This window comes from Brassica napus, chromosome C2, assembly GCF_020379485.1.
Source record: "Brassica napus cultivar Da-Ae chromosome C2, Da-Ae, whole genome shotgun sequence".
Taxonomy (NCBI): Eukaryota; Viridiplantae; Streptophyta; class Magnoliopsida; order Brassicales; family Brassicaceae; genus Brassica; species Brassica napus.
In genome coordinates, this window is record NC_063445.1 from 25,360,138 (window position 1) to 25,379,577 (window position 19,440).

At 35.5% G+C, this 19,440-nt stretch overlaps 2 protein-coding genes across 2 annotated transcripts; both read left to right on the forward strand.

Annotated features, from left to right (window-relative positions):
* Positions 1–497: 497 nt before the first annotated feature.
* On the forward strand, positions 498–1,891 carry LOC106452505 (lon protease 2-like). The gene has a single exon (XM_048747692.1). It carries the CDS (start codon positions 723–725, stop codon positions 1,542–1,544), a length of 822 nt encoding a protein of 273 aa, XP_048603649.1. The 5' UTR covers positions 498–722; the 3' UTR covers positions 1,545–1,891.
* A 12,963-nt stretch (positions 1,892–14,854) lies between these two features.
* Positions 14,855–15,584, forward strand: LOC111205603 (alkane hydroxylase MAH1-like). The gene is made up of 2 exons (XM_048748887.1): positions 14,855–15,457; positions 15,555–15,584. Exons 1-2 carry the CDS (start codon positions 14,855–14,857, stop codon positions 15,582–15,584), a joined length of 633 nt encoding a protein of 210 aa, XP_048604844.1.
* Positions 15,585–19,440: the final 3,856 nt, after the last annotated feature.

Below are 19,440 nucleotides of genomic sequence, written 5' to 3' on the forward strand. Positions count from 1 at the left end.
TTACACTATTTTGCGGGTTCCATGACATATGGCGGCCCGCGATTGGTTCTGTTTTAGTTTTTTTTTTAATCGGATAAAACAAAAATATATAAAAAAAAAAAATTAGAAACCCAAAATGGGTTTCAACCGATAATCATGCTCTTAGTTTATTTTTAGTATATCCTATTAAATTTTTTTTATCAGAGTAATCTTTTAATTTTTGATCTGCTAAAATTCTTTTGTCTAAGGGCCATGACAGCCATGCCCATCTGTAGTTTATTTATGTTTTTGGTGTGATGATATTGAGAACTGTTGTTACATCTGGGTGGAGCAAGTGAGCTTCATACTTGAGTAAATGGGTTTCAGGTCTAGCACTTTGTAAAGCCCATGCCATGTACTGCTTGCCTTTGCTCTGTTTTTCAGAGGCTGTCTTCTTCAGTCTTACAAACATCTCTTTGACTCTGTGTTGCTGATTCTATGTGAGGTATCTAATAGAGCACGTGGCATTTTAAATAATTATCTAAATGGATAACATAACTCCTGGGATATTCAACACCACACCCAGATTCATACTTGTTCCTCTCCTCTCGTTTATTATCCACCAAAAACGCAATCACTCGAACATCTGTAGTAATCGTGACATGCCAATTATTACATCTTTTATCTTTTTATTTAAACACACAAAATTACATAAATTCAAATAAAAGAATTTAAAACTTTTTTTCTTTCTTCCTTCCCCTGTAATGGCGCTTCCACACATACTCTCTTCACCACCGTCTTCAACTTCGTTATCTCCGTCTTTCAAATCAAAGCCGCCTCTCTCACCGGCCTTTGCTAGTAATCTCCGACGGTGCAAGCTCACCTCCTTCCGATGTTCGTCTTCCTCTTTCTCCGAGAAGCATCACAACGCGAACCCTCCAAAACCCGATGACGTCGTCGAGCTTCCTCTCTTCCCTCTCCCTCTCGTTCTCTTCCCCGGCGCAATCCTCCCTCTCCAGATCTTCGAGTTCCGTTACCGCATCATGATGCACACTCTCCTCGAGTCCGACCTCCGCTTCGGCGTCGTTTACTCCGACGCCGTCTCCGGCTCCGCCGCAGAGGTCGGATGCGTTGGGGAGGTCGTCAAGCACGAGAGGCTCATTGACGACCGGTTCTTTTTGATATGCAAAGGACAAGAGAGGTTTCGCGTTACGAATCTTGTCCGGACGAAACCTTACCTTGTCGGAGAGGTGACGTGGCTGGAGGATCGTCCTTCCGGGGAAGAGAATCTTGACGCGTTGGCGAGTGAGGTGGAGGTTCTGATGAAGGAAGTGATTAGATTGTCGAACAGGTTGAATGGGAAGGCTGAGAAGGAAGTTCAGGATCTGAGGAGGAATCAGTTTCCGACACCGTTCTCGTTCTTTGTCGGAAGCACGTTCGAAGGAGCGCCTAGAGAGCAGCAAGCGTTGCTGGAGCTGGAGGATACGGCGGCGAGGTTGAAGAGGGAAAGAGAGACGTTGAGGAATACACTCAATTACTTGACTGCTGCTTCTGCTGTCAAAGATGTCTTCCCTTCGTCCTCTTAGTGAGTAATGATGATGATGGTGATATCCACTGGTAGTACATATTATGCGTTTGATATATATCTTTCCGCCTTGTCAGTAATTGAATATACAAAACTTTATGAAAAAGTCTGAGTTAACTGCTTGAGCTATGGATTGGCCAGTGGTTTTGTGGAGCCACTGGGTCAATGTTAGGGGATAGATTGGCGTCAGTTGCTTGTTCTGGTTCCGGTTTGGATAACCGGTATTATGTCTATGCCATAAGAGTATTTTCTGATCTACGAATGGTTCATTGGATGGAGGGTTTAAGGTTGAGCAGGATGAGCCTAGTGGTGTGTTTATTTCCATGAATCAAATTACTCTTTATTATGCTTCTTTCTGTCGAGCTAAATTGCTGACGAGGCTTTTGATATGTCGTGGTACACTGCCTGCAAAACCCTGCCTCAATGTCAAAAACCGAAGCCTTGGCTTATGACATTAATAAAAACACAACATGATATAGAAAACTCACCGATTAAAACTTCCTTTTCATATTGAAAAATTATTTGAAATAACTATTTTTCACCTCCTTCGAGAAATTATCACAAGGATTGATTTTGATTGTTCTATAGAATTTTATCTTGAAAGCTAGATGATTTGTTCTATATGATATAATATAATCACCGATTCTGAAATTCTTAGAACAAAAAAATATCTTTGAAATAACTTAGATCAGAATTTACCAAGAGAACGTTCATCAATAGAAGCATGAATCATAGTTTCCTAAATTTTTAAATTAAAAAATAAGTGATTAATACCAGATTATATAATCAATGCGAATCAATAAAAAAAATTATAACACTTACAACGGCACCAATTCAATCGAAACGATTTGTTTTCCGTGTATTCCAAAATTTCAACATACGATTTGTTTTCGGTGTATTTCAAAATTTCAACATCTTAATTTTAGAGGGTGTATTGAATATGAAATTTGAAGTGATTTGATTTTTAATGAGTTTTCAAATGATTGTAAGAGAATCTGAGAATTTGGTGTGATTTTTGTTAAATAACTCTAGAATCCCATATAAAACCATGGGATTTAGATTTTTATTTTTATAACTAAAGAATTCCTCTCAAACACTCTAGAAACATTTAAAGCATTTTAAAATCTCTAACTTAAATTTTGTTCAATAACAGTGGATTTCAGAGTGTTTTATAAAATGACAAGTTCAATAACACCGGATTTCAAAGTATTTTTTTAAATCCATGTTTGAATAACAGTAGATTTGTCATTTTAATACAAATCAGCTCAAACTCCAAATTGAATACACTCCAAATTGAATAACAGTAGATTTGTCATTTTGATGAACCCTATTAACATTAGTTTGATTAAAGTTTAGATAATTTTCATCTTCAATAAAATTTAAATTTATAGCAACAAAATAAACGAAACCATCTATATCATGATGTTGCTTCAAATTATAGACATGAATAGAACCAGTGTCTTGAGTATGTTTACGTAATCTCTTATGTTTCAAAATATTCATCTTTTTTTTCTTTGCAAATTTTCTATTCGTTTATTTTTTAATACGATTTGTAATCGAACACTATGCTGGTATCGGTGGAGCATACGTATGAGCTTTTATAGTGATAACTATTAGCAAAACCTAGGGTAGTTAAAAACATACTTTTAACTAAATACTTATAAACTAAAAAAAAGTAAATTACATAGACCTATTAAACCCTGGGATTCTTTTTTCCTTTTGACTACACATCTATAAACTAAAACTAATCAATTACATACACCTATTAAAATCTGGGATTTTTCTATTGTAACTGTTAAAAGTGTTATCTTTTTAGGATCATAGCTTTTGATCGTTGAGCTAATATTAACAAAATCCAAAAATATATAACTCTAATGAAACCCACAACAATATAATTCTTTTTTAACATATAAGAGAGGGTAACTTTCTTTTTGTAAAATAATAAATAATATAATATCAAATCTTTATATAGATCATACATTGTCATTATCATAATTTTTCTATATTTTGTAAAATATTATCTATTTCATTATTAAAAGAAAATTAGCTAATTTAAAACAATTACCCTACATATATTATAGAAACAATATTTTTAAAATTGGTTCAAACAGAATACTTGATATAGTTAAATAAATAAAATTATAAATTTTGATAGAATTTGCTAATCTCTATTAACTAATATATTAAGATAATCACAATAATCGTTTATTAAAAATAATAATTATAAAATTTGTTTATCAAAATTAATGATTCATCCTAAAGTTATAGAGAATGTAATAAATCATCAAAATCACTTCTCAAATAATAATATAGATGTGATTTCATATATACTATGATACGATACACGTTAAAACGTGAGTTATATTCCTTTATATAGCTTACTAAGTGGAAAGCTAATTAGGGTTGACATTCATTTACTTGTCCGGGTTTGGTTCAGGTCTATTTAAGTTATGAATTTTTGGGGTTAAAGATTTCAGCCACATTTTGATATTTACAAATTTTGATTCAAGTTCGATTCAGATATTTGCGGATTCGGTTTGGGTTCAGATAACCCGTTTAAATTACTTTTAAAATTTTAAATTCATATATACTTTAAATTTCTTAAAATCTAAAAATAGGATAATATATAACATAAAATTTGAATAATGTATGAAAAAATAGCTAAAATTAACATAAATTATGTTTGGCTCATGCAAGAAAATAAATATTTATAAAATCATCAAATCATAATAATTGTTAAATATTCTCTTCCGTTGCTTATAACTTTTAAATAATTTTATAATTTATATTTATGATGAATAAAAAAAATGAATTAAGTATCATTATGTTCTCATGCATGGATATAAATGTTTACATTTTGGTTTGTAATTTTAATTTATTTTATGAAAATAATATTATATTAAGTAATATTATGTTATTTTTTAATTATATATGAAATTTTATGTATAACAATTTGGATTGGTTACTGTATGGTATGTTTAGCTCCATATATTTTTCAAATTAAACAACAATTTTTAATTAAGTTATTTTTATTTTCCTAGCTTCATTTATTTCAGTTCATCCTCTTAGAGCTAAATGTATTTTATAAATCAAATAAAATTTGATATATGTTGTTTTGAAAATCCATGAAGCAAAATATAATATTGCAGTTGTATTAATAAACATAATCTATAATATTTTGAAAATTCATGTACTGATATGAATATTTATAAAATAATTAAATCCTACTAACTGTTTAATAATTTGTATAGGATTGTGAAAACATTTTAAAATTTATATCTACGAAATTGAAATACAATAGTATTATTTAATAGTTTTGTAACTTTTCTTAATTTAGAAGGATAAATTTTATGTTTACCACTTTTCATCTATAGCACTACTAAAGAGACATTTTCAAAAATACATTCTTCATGGCAAAAGATTCTTATATCCTTGTTATCTATATATATAATAAATCATTATTTAAATAAATAAAAATAAATAAATTTTTTTATGTTTTCGAATTATACTTTTTCAGATTCGAACTTTTTTATAAATTTTTTTTTTGAATTTTGTTTTTCGAAATTTTTTGTTTTATTTTTTTCCAAAATTTCTTTTTGAAAATTGAATTATGTTTGAAGCTATTTTTTTAGTTTTTTTTTAAAAAATTTAAGTATTATTATATATTTATCAAAATTCTAAATTTCACATTCCAAAAACCCTACCTCACCCCTCAACTTTAAACCGTAAGTCTAAATTAGTTAACCCTATGGGTATAAGTGTATTTTACTTTCATTAAAAGTAATAAAAAAATGATTAGAGTAAACATGAAAAATAGTATTATGAATGAGGTATTTGTGGCAATTTCTCAATTTAGAATATGATTTGAGAAATAGGATATAATATTAGATGATAAGTTATGTTGTTTAAATTTTTTTTTTTTAGTAATGGCAACATAATAATTTTTTTTAATTCATTAAGAATATTCGTGTAATTGACTTTTGTGAGAATTAACATGAGCACAACACATATGAAATTAATTTATCAAATTTTTATCTATGAAAAAATAATTATTTAAAGCATTTTTATTTTTAAATATTTTCAAACTATGTTTTGTATATATAAAATTATATATTTTGAAATTTTAAAAAATATTATAAAACAAATATCTAAATTATTTTATTTTTCAATCTTTTTGCAAATTATGTTTTATATATATAAACTTATATATTCTGAAAATTTATAGAAATTGTTTTATATATGTTGTTTAGGGAAAATATAAAGTAAAAAACGTTATATATAAATAATCTATATAATATAATTTAAATTTAAATATAAGTAAATTTTTATTTATAAAAAGGAAAAAACAATTTTTAATAGTGGCAATTGGGTATAATTTTTAGTTTATTAAGGGTATTCATAAAATTGAATTTTGTGAAAATCAACGTGAGTGCGTCACATAAGAAACTGACTTAATACTATAGTGAATCCAAGTTTTTTTTTTTTGTGTTTGGAGCATTATTTAGCTATTTTAGATACTTAGTTTGACTATTTGTATATATTTTCAAGTATTTTGGATATCAAAATATCTTATATATATTTTGGATATTAATTCTAAAACAAACTAATGATGACAAAAAACTAATTAATATATTTAAGTATATAAATCCGAATTAGATATATTCGGATACCCGAAATATCTTGGTTTGGTTCCGGTTCTCTAGATACAAAAATTTTAAATTTGTTCGGATATTTAACTAGTTTCGGTTCGGATTCGGTACTACGTTTTCGGACTGGCTTCGGTTCGGTTCTTCAGATTCATATATTTTGTCCGGCCCTTAAGCTAATCTATTAGTGTAAGGGCAAGAATAAAATGTTTAATGTGCCATTAGTGTAAGGGCAAGAATAAAATGTTTAATGTGCCTAGAGTTTAGTGCATTGTTTTATTTGAACTTCTGATGCTGGTCATGGTTATAGTCATAGATTAGATATCTCCTGCCTGATCGTTTTAATTGTTGGATCTTTAAATATTAAGTTTTGGGTTGTTCGCCGTCTGGATTGTGTTTTGAAGCCCGTTGATTTTTCTCTTACGATGAAGAATGTAATTTTTCATTTATGTTCTTCAAAAATAGCTATATTATCAAAATATCTTTGTATTTAATCCATTAATTATATTACTAAAACTATATAAGATTGTATTTTATCATTTACCATATAAATAATCAGGTTTGGGATTTATATGAAGAATATTATACGACACTATTATTATTTTCTAATAATATTTCCAAAAATTGATTGATTATTAGATACATTGTTTACATTTGATTTTTAAATAAGTTGTTATTTTATAAACATATTTTTAGATTTGATTTTATAATCCTTTTATTGAATTTTGGTGAGGTCTCACTGTGTCTCTGTTGGTTTTGGGGTTGTCGGTTTTGGCTCCGGAAAGAGGATATTCTTTTGCCAGCTATGTATTTCACCGTTATTTTTTCTTGTTTTTTAATCAATCCACCAAATGACAAAAAAAAACACATAATTTTTTTTGAACTTGAAAAATAATATATATATATATATATACAAATTGAAGAGAATTTAACATCAATAATTTGTTTATCAAATAAAAAAACACATCTGATAAACAGTTCAACGATCTCACCTGTTATTGGTAAATTGAATCTATGCACATGTGTACTTTGTCTATCAAAGCCACAACACTTATCATATACACGGGAATACCGTATCCATTAATTTTCTATTAAGTTTTAGTGGGAAATATATTGTGTCAAATAATAGTAAACATGATTTAGAAAAACAGAAACAAACAATATAATGTTAAGCTTACTTATATAAAATGTTATGTTAGTGACGAAGAATCAGTTATATTGGAAGCTTGAACAACGTCGAGATTAACAATTGGGTTATATGGCGTTTTGGTTAAACGGCGGGTTAAATATTACTCAATGGTTTACGGTTATTGATAATCGGTTATCAGTTGTAACTACCCTTGCCTAATATAAAAGCAAGGCTCGTGTGTTGTACACTAAGGAGGTTAGTGTATTTCCTTGCCAAGCCCCAGGGACGTAGCCCCACCGGTGAACTCTGGGTCATCAAATAAACTATGTATTGAAGTTTGGTCTAGACGACCGGACTTGTTCAAGTTGGGCTAACTAGCACAAGTCTCGCGCGTATGAACTATGGGCCTAATCGACAAATCCCATTAGGTCAAGTTCTGATTATATCAGATGGAGAGGTCACGACAGATGCCCTAACACAAGAAGACACAAGGGAAACACAGAGGAGAGGCACAGAAGAGTGATAGCTCGAGAGAGCCTGAGACCAGGGCTTGGTCTGAAGAGAGAGAGCTAGAGATAACTAGGTTCTCGGTACCCTAGCTAGGCTCTTCCCTATATACTTGTATCTCTAGGTGATTTGTAACAGAGATCAAGAGAGGACGATAGAAACTGTAACCTCTGGATATTGTACTCTCGTGTTTTGATATAATGGAAGGTTGAGAGACTGATTTCTCTCTCCGGTGAGTATAGCTCTTTTTTCACATCGAGGAAGGGAGGTGAACATCGGGTTAACAAAAGTGTCTTGTGTTCGTTCTTTACTTGTTTGATTCGTGTTCCGCGTACTTGATTAGTGACTAGGTTTGCGATAAGAACTACTGTAAGCATTCCAGGAAAGAGAAAAATTCCCTAACAAGTGGTATCAGAGCGCTGGTTGTGGCGATTAAGGGTTTGTCTAGGTCGAAGCTGGATCGATTCTGAAGAAGTAGAATCAGGGGATTAGTAGTCCCGATCGCGTCACGGGTTCAAGTGTAACGAATCAGAGATGATGCTGAAGGATAAGCAGCATCAAAGAAAGAAGAAGATGACGTTCGTGTGTGGTATGCGAAGGAAACGTCGGAAACGGAAGAAGGTCCAATCGGATCTAATGGTTTCGGGTCTGTGAAATTAGACGCAAGCAAGGGATGCTGCAGGGTTTGCGAGAACAGGAAGATCCAAAGACTGAGGTAAGAACAGCTTCACAGATGAGCTTGTTCAAGAACAGCGGCACAGTTAAGTGTGTCTGTGGTCTGCATGGTTAGAGATTGATTTGATGGTTGTTTGAGATGGAGGATATCTCAAGTTGAAGACATATTCATATTAAGTCAGAACAAGGCTTAAGGAGATGGAATCAAAGTCTGGTCATCAATTTCTCAAGTTCAAATCTTCAAAATAAATGATCTCATTCCAATGGAGTCACAAGAAAGGTTGTGATGGTTGGTTACACAGGTTAGAACTGAAGCTTTTAGGATCACAAGGGATGTATGCTGTCTTTGCAAAAGATGATCAAGGTTCTAGTATGGGTCAGATTGTGCATTGGTCAGTTTGATTGTGGAAGAGATATGTTGTGTGGTTTCAGAAAGGTGTAAAGAATGGCAGTTGGTGACACTCTGTTATCTCAGGTCTAGGAGACGCCTTAGAAGTTGAAGATGGTATGTGTGTTCAGAGGCTATTCGGATTTTGATCAGTGGTTCCAAGGTTCAGGTGTGAACAAGAAGTTGCAGAGAAGTTTTCAACGTGAGGAGGCGTTGATCAGGTTTGGAACGAGACATGGTGTTTGTACTTTGAGGCTTCAAAGTCAGTTCAGTTAAGAAGATTTGAGTTGCATGGTTGAAGGTTCAGTCACAGAGAGGTTAAGGATCAAGTTCTTGTGGTTAAAACGAAGCTCAAGTGAGGATGATCAAGGTTAAAGATCACAATGGAGCTTGTAGCAGCACATGTTGGTTTCTTGTGGCAATGATGTGACGAAACAGATGGCGTTCTGTTTTGAGTCAGCGCAAGAGCATGAGTGAATATCATTGGGTACATGAGATGTAATGTTTCTGGTTGATAGAAACATGTTGTATCTCCACGAAGAAAGAACTAGAACAAAGGAAAATTGTGTAAAGGCCTACACAAGTATATGTTGGAGCAAATGGCCATTTGTGGTAACAACATGTAGTAGTTTTGGTGAGGTCGTGTGAGTGACAAGAACAAGCCATGGGAGAAGGAGATTCAAGGTTAGAGTTTGCTTGGAGATTCTAGTCAAAAGCAGAGGAAAATGTGCAGAAAGAATCTGGTAGAACAGGTTGAGCGACACTTATTCAGGAAGCATTGTTCACTACCACAGCTAGGAGAAGCGTGTGTGAGTTTACCTTAGAAGAATCGTCATGGTGGTCTGAGTCAGAGGTTTAGAGGAACAGACTAAAAATAAATAAGGGACGACAAGCTTGGTGTCATGACCAAAGTCGTCAAGGTGGAGCTCTCGGACAAAGAGGTAAAGCTCTGAATCATCAAAAGGATGAAGTTGTAATCTTCCAAGGAGAAAATACTTGCGGACTTGACAAATATGAAATCAGGCTGGACGGGTCACGGTCAGGTCTGAGAGGAAGGAGGATGCAAGCACCAAAGGTTTTTTTTGGTGGAGTTTGCACACTGGTGATAGTGTTGCAAGACATGTTACAGCTGAAAAAACTCGCCAAGGGCTCGAGTTTGACATGGAAGAAGCTGTAAGAGTGTATCTCGACAGGTTACAGAGGATGCACGCACCAAAGGTTTCTTGGTGGAGTTTGCGCAGTGGTGATAGTGCTGCAGGACAAGTTACAGCTGAAGAAACTCGCCATGGGCTTGAGTTTGACATGGAAGAAGCTGTAAGGGTGTATCTCGACAGGTTACAGAGGATGCACGCACCAAAGGTTTCTTGGTGGAGTTTTCGCAGTGGTGATAGTGCTGCAGGACAAGTTACAGCTGAAGAAACTCGCCATGGGCTTGAGTTTGACATGGAAGAAGCTCTAAGGGTGTATCTCGACAGGTTACAGAGGATGCACACACCAAAAGTTTCTTGGTGGAGTTTCCGCAGTGGTGATAGTGCTGCAGGACAAATTATAGCTGAAGAAACTCACCATGGGCTTGAGTTTGACATGGAAAAAGCTGTAAGGGAGTATCTCAAGAGAGCGTCACAGGCTTGGATGATGCGAGATATGGTTAAAGGATACTAGTAGTGGGCTAAATCTACTGGTAACTGTTTTCTTAGACTCAGGGAATTGAACATGAGACTTGTGTCGAAAGTATTTACAACAAGGTGGAGTTGTGTGGTGTGACCAGTTAATATCGACATCGTTACGAGTGTGTTCAAGGTGGAGTCTTGCTGGACAGGTAGCTGTTCGAATCAGAGGATGACTCCAGATGAAAACATGTATGTTTCGGGTCTTCTGCATGGGATTCTGTAGAAATTTATTTCTGTATCTCAGGGATATGAGGTGAATCAGAAGAGTCTACAACGGTATCATAGTTGCAGATTGGTAATGATTTGTTTGAGCAGTGGTTGAGCAGAGATTCTTTGTATCGAGAGTCTTCTTAGCTAGTTGAGCTAAGCGGTGGGTTCTGTTGGCAACAACAGCGGTGCATAATGATGTTCAAGATAAGGTGTTCATTCAGATTATTGTAAAGGAAAATCTCAGGATTCAGTGGGTCTACTGGCTGTTGAGGTTGTTTGAGTCAAAGGGGTTTCTGATTTGAGGCAGTGGTGATTCAGGTTTGTAAGAGTTTCAGGCCAGCATCGGCATCAAGTTTATTGCAGAAAGATTGGATTCAAAGTTTGTATCAAAAGTCATCTGATACAGTACATGTTTGAATTAGAGTCACAAGAAGTTGATTAAGTCTAACATTGCTTCAAGGTTAACGCTGAAGTGTCGATGGAAATAATCAAGTGCATGGTGGTGACTGAAGTAATAGGACTGCATGGTTTTGAAGACATGGTTGTTATTGGTAGAGCTTCGAGTTTGAGGTTCCAAGGAAAAACAACGAAGGAGTCTTCAGGTTGTATCGATTTGGATACATGTGTGATGCTGGGAGGAAACTTGTTTAAGGCGTATTGAAGTTGAGCAAGTGAAGCTCAACAGGTGGATGAAACCGAATGAGCTTTATTCAGAATATGTGAGGCTGAGAAGGTCGGTTCTCAGCAGACTGCAAGAGATGCAGAAGGTGAGCATGTCTTTTGCTCTGACTTCAAGAAGTTTTGAAGCGACTAAGGATTCTCGGAGTGGTCAAACACTATGGTGTTTGGCACTGTTTGGTATTTCACGAGTTGGCAACATGGTAGCTGCAGATAGAGCTGATTAATCATCAAGGTAGAGATTGTTATGTTGGTGATGAATAATCAGTTATATTGGAAGCTTGAACCACGTCGAGATTGAAAATTAGGTTATATGGCGTTTTGGTTAAACGGTCGGTTAAATATTACTCAATGGTTTACGGTTATTAAAAACCAGTTATCAGTTGTAACTACCTATGCCTAATATAAAAGCAAGGCTCGTGTGTTGTACACTAAGGAGGTTAGTGTCTTGCCTTGCCAGGCCCCAGGGACGTAGCCCCACCGGTGAACTCTGGGTCATCAAATAAACTATGTATTGAAGTTTGGTCAAGACGACCGGACTTGTTCAAGTTGGGCTAACTTGCACAAGTTGGGTTAACTTGCACAAGTCTCGCGTGTATGAACTATGAGCCTAATCGACAAAGCCCATTAGATCAAGTTCTGATTATATCAGATGGAGAGGTCACGACAGATGACCTAACACAAGAAGACACAAAGGAAACACAGAGGAGAGGCACGGAAGAGTGGGAGCTCGAGAGAGCTCGAGACCAGGGCTTGGTCTGAAGAAAGAGAGCTAGAGAGAACTAGGTTCTCAGTACCCTAGCTAGGTTCTTCCCTATATACTTGTATCTCTAGGTGATTTGTAACAGAGATCAAGAGAGGTTGACAGGAACTGTAACCTCTAGATATTGTACTCTCGTGTTTTGATATAATGGAAGGTTGAGAGACCGATTTTTCTCTTCGGTGAGTATAGCTCATTCTTCACATCGAGGAAGGGAGGTGAACACCGGATTAACAAAAGTGTCTTGTGTTCCTTCTTTACTTGTTTGATTCGTGTTCCGCGTACTTGTTTGATTAGTAACTAGGTTTGCGATAAAAATTACTGTAAGCTTTCCAGGAAAGAGACAAATTCCCTAAATAAAATTCTTTAGCGTTTTTTTTCGAAACACTTGAAATCATGATAGACTCTAGCATTGGATATATCCAAACTATCAAAACAATATGTGTCAAAATTGGTTTTTCCAAATGTATTAACCTTAGTCTAGCGGCTTAATCCCAGTCGAGATTTCCCATAATCTTCTTAGATGATGCTAACAATCTCGTCTAATTTCGATTCTAGAAAGTCATTGGTTTCTTTAAGCACATTGATAGCTGGTTGACATTAATATGTTTATTAAAACCCAACTTTAATCATTTTTTATTAACTAATATGTAATCAAGAAAGCCATTGGAGCACATTGGATTCAGTTGAAACTTACAAAGGCTGTAAATTAAAAACAGGTCCTTGTTGTTGGGTGTCAAAAATGGCTTATATAAAATTCTTTAGCGTTTTTTGACAGAAGTTTTTTTTTTTTTGAAACACTGACATAAGTATTTTATATAACGATTTTAGAATAGATCGATGTTTTGGATGTCGAAAATGGCTTAGTGAAGTTGCAAAAAAAAAAAAAAATGGCTTAGTATTTATAGGAAAAATATTAGGTCTACAAAGTATGTAGATTAGTTTAGGTGGTGCACGATTTTGTAGTAGCCTGTTAAATCTTTCGAAATATTCGTAAATGCTAAAAGATGTATTAATGAATATGCTAAAAGTTAGTGGCCCGGATTTTTATATAAATCGAATATACTAAAAGTTCATGTATTTTTCATAATTATCTTATAAATTTCGTGAAATTGTTTACAAACTATTTGAACATGGAAAATCCCTATAAATAATTGATAGCTAATAATAATATCATACGACCTATTAATATTGTACATATATATTTAATTTAAGTTGTTATGTTATTAATATAATGGTCACTAGACTTGGATCCGCGCGCCCGCGCGGATATATTTTTCAAAAATATGTTTCTATTTGTTTTTCATGTCAATAATATAAGGGTTAGGCAAAATACCCGAATCTGGAGAACCAAACCGATCTCGATCCGAAAAAGTAGTACCAAACCCAAATCGAAATTGATTAAATATCCAAATTATTCAAAATTTTGGTTTTTGGAGAACCGTATCCGATCCGAACCGAAGTATTCCGAGAACCCGAATGTATCCGAAATAGATTTATATATATATTAATTATTTTTTAATTTAATATATATAAAACATCTAGAATATATATGATACTTTTAAGCTGGTTTAAATACTTGAAAATATAGACAAATAGTCAATAGTAAATATATAAAATAGTAAAAGTATACTTAAAAAACCAAAAATACTTAAAATATTTATTGATTATCTATCCAAATATTTGAACTAAAATAGTTTATTTATTAAGTTTAGGTATCCTAACATGTGTTATTCAAATTTATATTTAATATATTATTTTGTTTATAGTTTTTGAGAAATTTAAAGTATATAAATATATAATGAATTTTAAAAGTAATTTAAATGAGTTATCCGAACTCGAACCGAACCCGCAAAAATCCGAAGCGAACCTGAACTGAAATTTAGAAATATTAGAATGATCCTGAAATCTTTGACTCCGGAAACCCGAAACCAAACAGACCTGAACCGAACCCGATTAGGTACCAGATAGACAGTTTTACATAATATAATGGACTTCCAAATTTTCTTAAAAATATAAGCCCATTACTTTTTTTTCTCTTAATTTACTTCTATCCATGTTTCCAAACAAACATATTTTTTAAAACTACAATCTATGTTTCCAAACAAACCTCTTTTTTAAAATTACAATCCATATTTCCAAACAAACTTTTTTTTTAAACTACAATCTATGTTTTCAAACAAAGTTTTAATAAGATAGATATTATAAGTTTTAATAAGATAGATATTATAATTAAGATAGATATACTATATTAATAGTGTATAGGTTACCAGAGGCACGGGCCTCATGCAGTCAGCAAATTTCTCCTCAATAAATGAAGATGAAGATGGATCGACCCTAATATAAATTCCATCTCTTTCAATTAGATGAGAAGCTGCATGGAAGATGGAAGCCTTATCTGTCTGTGACATCATTTAACGAGACTTTGCAATTTGTCTGGTTAATGTGCAATATTCATGCGTCTTTAAATGAAGTTTCTTCTCCTCCTTATGTACACCCAACCACAACTTTCTCTAATGGCTTCAATCGGTTTATTTGAAGTATTCTTTTGCTTCTGCTTTCTCATTTTATATTACTTTCTCATCAAGAAACCCTTAGGTTTCAAAAAAGCTTTTCATAGCAACCCTAGAAACTGGCCCGTTCTCGGTATGCTTCCTGGTGCGCTTGTGATTCTCCATCGACTATATGACTGTAGCGTTGAGGTTCTCGAGAACGCCAACTTGACGTTTCAGTTCATAGGTCCATGGTTGTCTGGAATGGACATATTGATCACGGTTGATCCAGAAAATATCAATTACATACTGAGCTCAAACTTCTCAAATTACATCAAAGGTCCTGAGTACCAAGAAGTTTTTGAAGCTTATGGAGATGGGATCGTCAACTCGGACCTGGAGCTATATATGGAGGAATTTGAGGAAGGCTTCTCAGGCCATATTCGGCGATCAAGGAGTAAACTCAAAGACGGTCTTGTGCCTCTTTTCAATCATTTTGCAAAGGAAGAAATGGTTGTGGACTTGCAAGATGTGTTCCAGAGGTTCATGTTCGATACAACGTTTATTTCTTTAACCGGGTTCGATATGAAAAGTCTCTCCCTCGAAATGCCGGAGGTTGGGTTTGCTAATGCTCTTGATGATGTTGGAGATGCGATAATGTATAGGCATATTACGCCGAGATTCTTATGGAAGCTACAAAAATGGATTGGAGTCGGAAGAGAGAAGAAGATGACGGAAGCTAATGCCACTTTTGATCGTGTTTGTGCAACATACGTATCAGCGAAGAGAGATGAAATAAAAAAAGGAAAAAGTGGTGAAGATCTTTTGACATTATTCATGAAGCTTGATACTATAGAAACAGAAGATCAAGCTAGCAACACAGTAAATCACAACGGGAAGTCCCTTTTCTTTATTCAATCACCTCAAAGCTTAATATCACAACTCACAAGCTCAATCACAATTATCGTAGTTATCTGTCTCATTCGACATTGCTATATATATAACTCATATTTCCTATTCCTAATAGATAAACATAAATCATATTATGATCCTTATCTCAAGTGGATCATAAACCAAATAGGAAATAGGTTACTTGCTCCTCAAGCTTACCTCAAGCTTATCTCCAACATTCTCCCCCTTAAGCTTGAACTCAATTTCATTCACATCCTTCACTCCGATCATGCTTCTCATTTCCTTGAATTTGATCATTCCAAGAGATTTCGTCAGTATGTCAGCTCGCTGTTCACTTCCAGGTACATGCTCCACCTCCACTTGTTCATTCTCAACACATTCTCTAATAAAATGAAACCTTCGGTGTATGTGTTTACTTCGTCCGTGGAAAATTGGATTCTTCGTCAATGCAATTGCTGATTTGTTATCAACTTTTATAACCACACGCTTGCTTCCTTCTCCTACGGTTTCACTTAGGAGATCTTGGAGCCAAATGGCTTGCTTAGCTGCTTCAGTTGCAGCCATAAACTCAGCTTCACAAGAGGACAACACTACTATCTCTTGCTTGGTTGAACACCAGGTGATAGGACTCTCTCCAAGATAAAAGATGTGGCCAGTTGTGCTCTTTCCATCATCCTCATCAACATTATGAGAACTGTCGCTAAACCCTGTCAACTCCACGTTCAGGTTGCGTTTGAAGTAGAGACCAAGTGAACATGTTCCTCGTAGATATCTCAAAACTTGTTTCAAGGCTGCACCATGCGAGTCTCTTGGATCTTGCATATACCTACTAAGGACCCCAACAGAATATGATAGATCAGGCCGAGTATGTAGTAGATACCTGAGACACCCAATGCTGCGACGGTACTCCTTTTCTTCAATGCTCTTCTCCTTAAGCGCTCTGGAGAATTTTGCATTCATCCCCATCGGCACATGTGTCGGATTGCAAGAACTCATACCAGTTTCCTCAAGTATTCTTTGTGCATAGCGATCTTGTTTTAGTATGATGCCTCCCTCATGTTGATGAACCTCAATACCCAAATAATATGTTAATTTACCAAGATCACTCATCTCGAACTTAGCCGCCATCTCAAGTTTAAACTCATGAATTAGTTTCAGCGAGGATCCACTGATAAGCAGGTCGTCTACGTATACGACTACAACAAGAAGCTCCTTTCTAACTACCTTTCGGTAGAGTGATGGTTCCTTCGAGCATCGTTCGAAGTTTAGTCCGCGTAGGCTCTGGTTCAACTTAATGTTCCAGGCCCTAGGAGCTTGACGCAAGCCATATAAAGCTTTCTTGAGCTTGTAAACTTTCTTCTCGTGTCCTGCAACAACGAAGCCCTCAGGTTGATTAACATATACCTCTTCCTTTAGATCTCCGTGAAGAAAGGCCGTTTTTACATCGAGGTGATGTATCTCCCATCCATTCGAGGCTGCGAGCGCAATGATCAATCTTATGGTTTCAATACGAGCTACTGGAGCGAACACTTCGTCAAAATCCACACCATGCCTCTGGACATACCCCTTAGCTACCAAGCGAGTTTTATACTTACTGATGCTTCCATCAGCATTACGTTTGATTTTAAATACCCATTTTAAACCGATTGGCTTTACTCCTTCAGGTAGATCCACAAGAGTCCATGTATTATTTTTTTCTATCGAGTAAAGTTCATCCTCACAAGCTTCAATCCAAACTTTCAAATCTTTAGCCTCACTAAAATCCCACGGCTCATTATTTATGATCACCAACAAACGTTCACCTTCGATTTCTGCAAGCATAACGTAATCATCAAGGTAAGAGGGTTTAGTGGTTACACGAGATGACCTCCTTGGTTGATTCAAGGTTTCTTCTTCTTCGCTGTTGCTCTGTTCTTCTTCATCTTCTTCAACGTCATTAGTAAACTCCAATGGAGTTTCTTCACCATTACTCAACTGTTTTAAGTTGACTCTAAACTCTCCTGGATCAGTGTTCAACGAGTTTATTCCACGACTCCAGCTCCATTCCTTTTCCTCATCGAACAGAACATCCCGGCTCACTACCACTCGTTTGCTTACTGGATCAACTAGGCGATACGCTTTTGATCCAGGTTCTGTTCCAAGATGAACAAGTATCCTCGTCCTGTCATCGAGTTTCTTTCGTCCTGCAGTATCTGTTTTCGCATAACACACACAACCAAATACTCTTAAGTGAGATAGATTAGGCTTTCGACTTCTCAAGACTTCGTATGGCGTTTTTCCTTCTAGTGATCATGTTGCCACTCTGTTAATCAAGTAGGTGGCGTGTCTCGTTGCTTCACCCCACAATGCATTTGGCATGTTCATGTGTTTTAGTAGGCTTCTTGTCATCTCCAACAATGTGCGGTTACGTCGCTCCACGACTCCGTTTTGCTGAGGCGAATAGGGAGCCGTTAAGTGTCTATCAATCCCATTCTTATCACAGTATGCTTGAAACTCGTGGGAGGTAAACTCACCTCCCCTGTCTGTACGGAGCGTTTTTATCTTTGTCTTTGTTTCTTTTTCAACAAGTGATCTGAACGCTTTGAATTTTTCAAAGGCTTCGCTTTTCTCACCTAACAAAACAGTCCACATGTAACGGGGGTGATCATCAATGAGTACGAATATGTACCGTTTGTGCGCTGGTGTTGCTGGTGTAATAGGCCCACATAAATCTCCATGAATCAGCTCAAGTAGATCAGTTGCTCGAAAGGACGTTGCTTGTGGGAATGGCTTTCTAGTTTGTTTCCCACGCAAGCAAGACACACACGTTTCTTTGCTCACCTCAATCTCTGGTATCCCAACAACAAGATCCTTGCTCACCATCATCTTCATTGTTGTTCTATTAATATGACCCAACCGAGCATGCCATTTAGTTGAATCTGTTGTAGAATTTACTTGAAGACAGCGAATCAGGTCGACTTGTAGATTGACTTTGTATAGCCTATTCTTTGACCTAGTTGTTTTTACCATTAGTTGTCCCACGCGATCATAGAGTAGCAGTGTATTATTCTTCATTCGTACCTCACAGCCTACCTCGGTAGCTTGGCCTAGACTCACAATGTTGCTCTTAAGCTTAGGAATGTAATAAACATTATTTAGTATCTTCTTCTCCCCTCCATCGAAGATAAAGCGTACTGCGCCTTTTCCTTCTATATTTATTCTGGAATCGTCGCCAAACCGTACTATACCAGTAACAGTCTCATCCAGCTCTGAGAAGAAGTGACGATTACCACTCATATGGTTACTCGCTCCATTGTCGAGATACCAAACATTCTTTGAATCAGTCTCAGCCTCAAAAATATTAGGGTTCACTCTGTTTTCATTAAGGAAGACAACTTCATTCATCATTAGCTCATCTGCTTCTTGAGTTTCTTCATCTTTTTTCTCAGTGGTCTCTTGAAGCTTTAGTATCTTGTCTGGACACTCAGTCGCATAGTGGCCCTGTTTATCACATTGAAAACATGTAATATGAGAGAGATCGCGACCTTTTCCTTGTTTGTATGCATCTCTCTGAGCCTGAAAAGATCCAGAGCGGCCACGACCTCTTCCTCTCCATGAGCCGCGACCACCTCGTCCTCTGCCTCTGCCATAGTTCCCGCTATTGCCATCTTGACTATAGTCCATGTTTGCGTACATCAGTTTCTCTTGATCAACTGCTATGTCGTCTTCTTCATCTTCAGCAACTCTCTCCTCATACGCTTTCATTCTACCAACAATGTCCTCGAAACTTGTTTCATTAAGATCCAGGACTTGTTCTAGAGAAGCAACCATGTGTATATATTTCTTTCTCG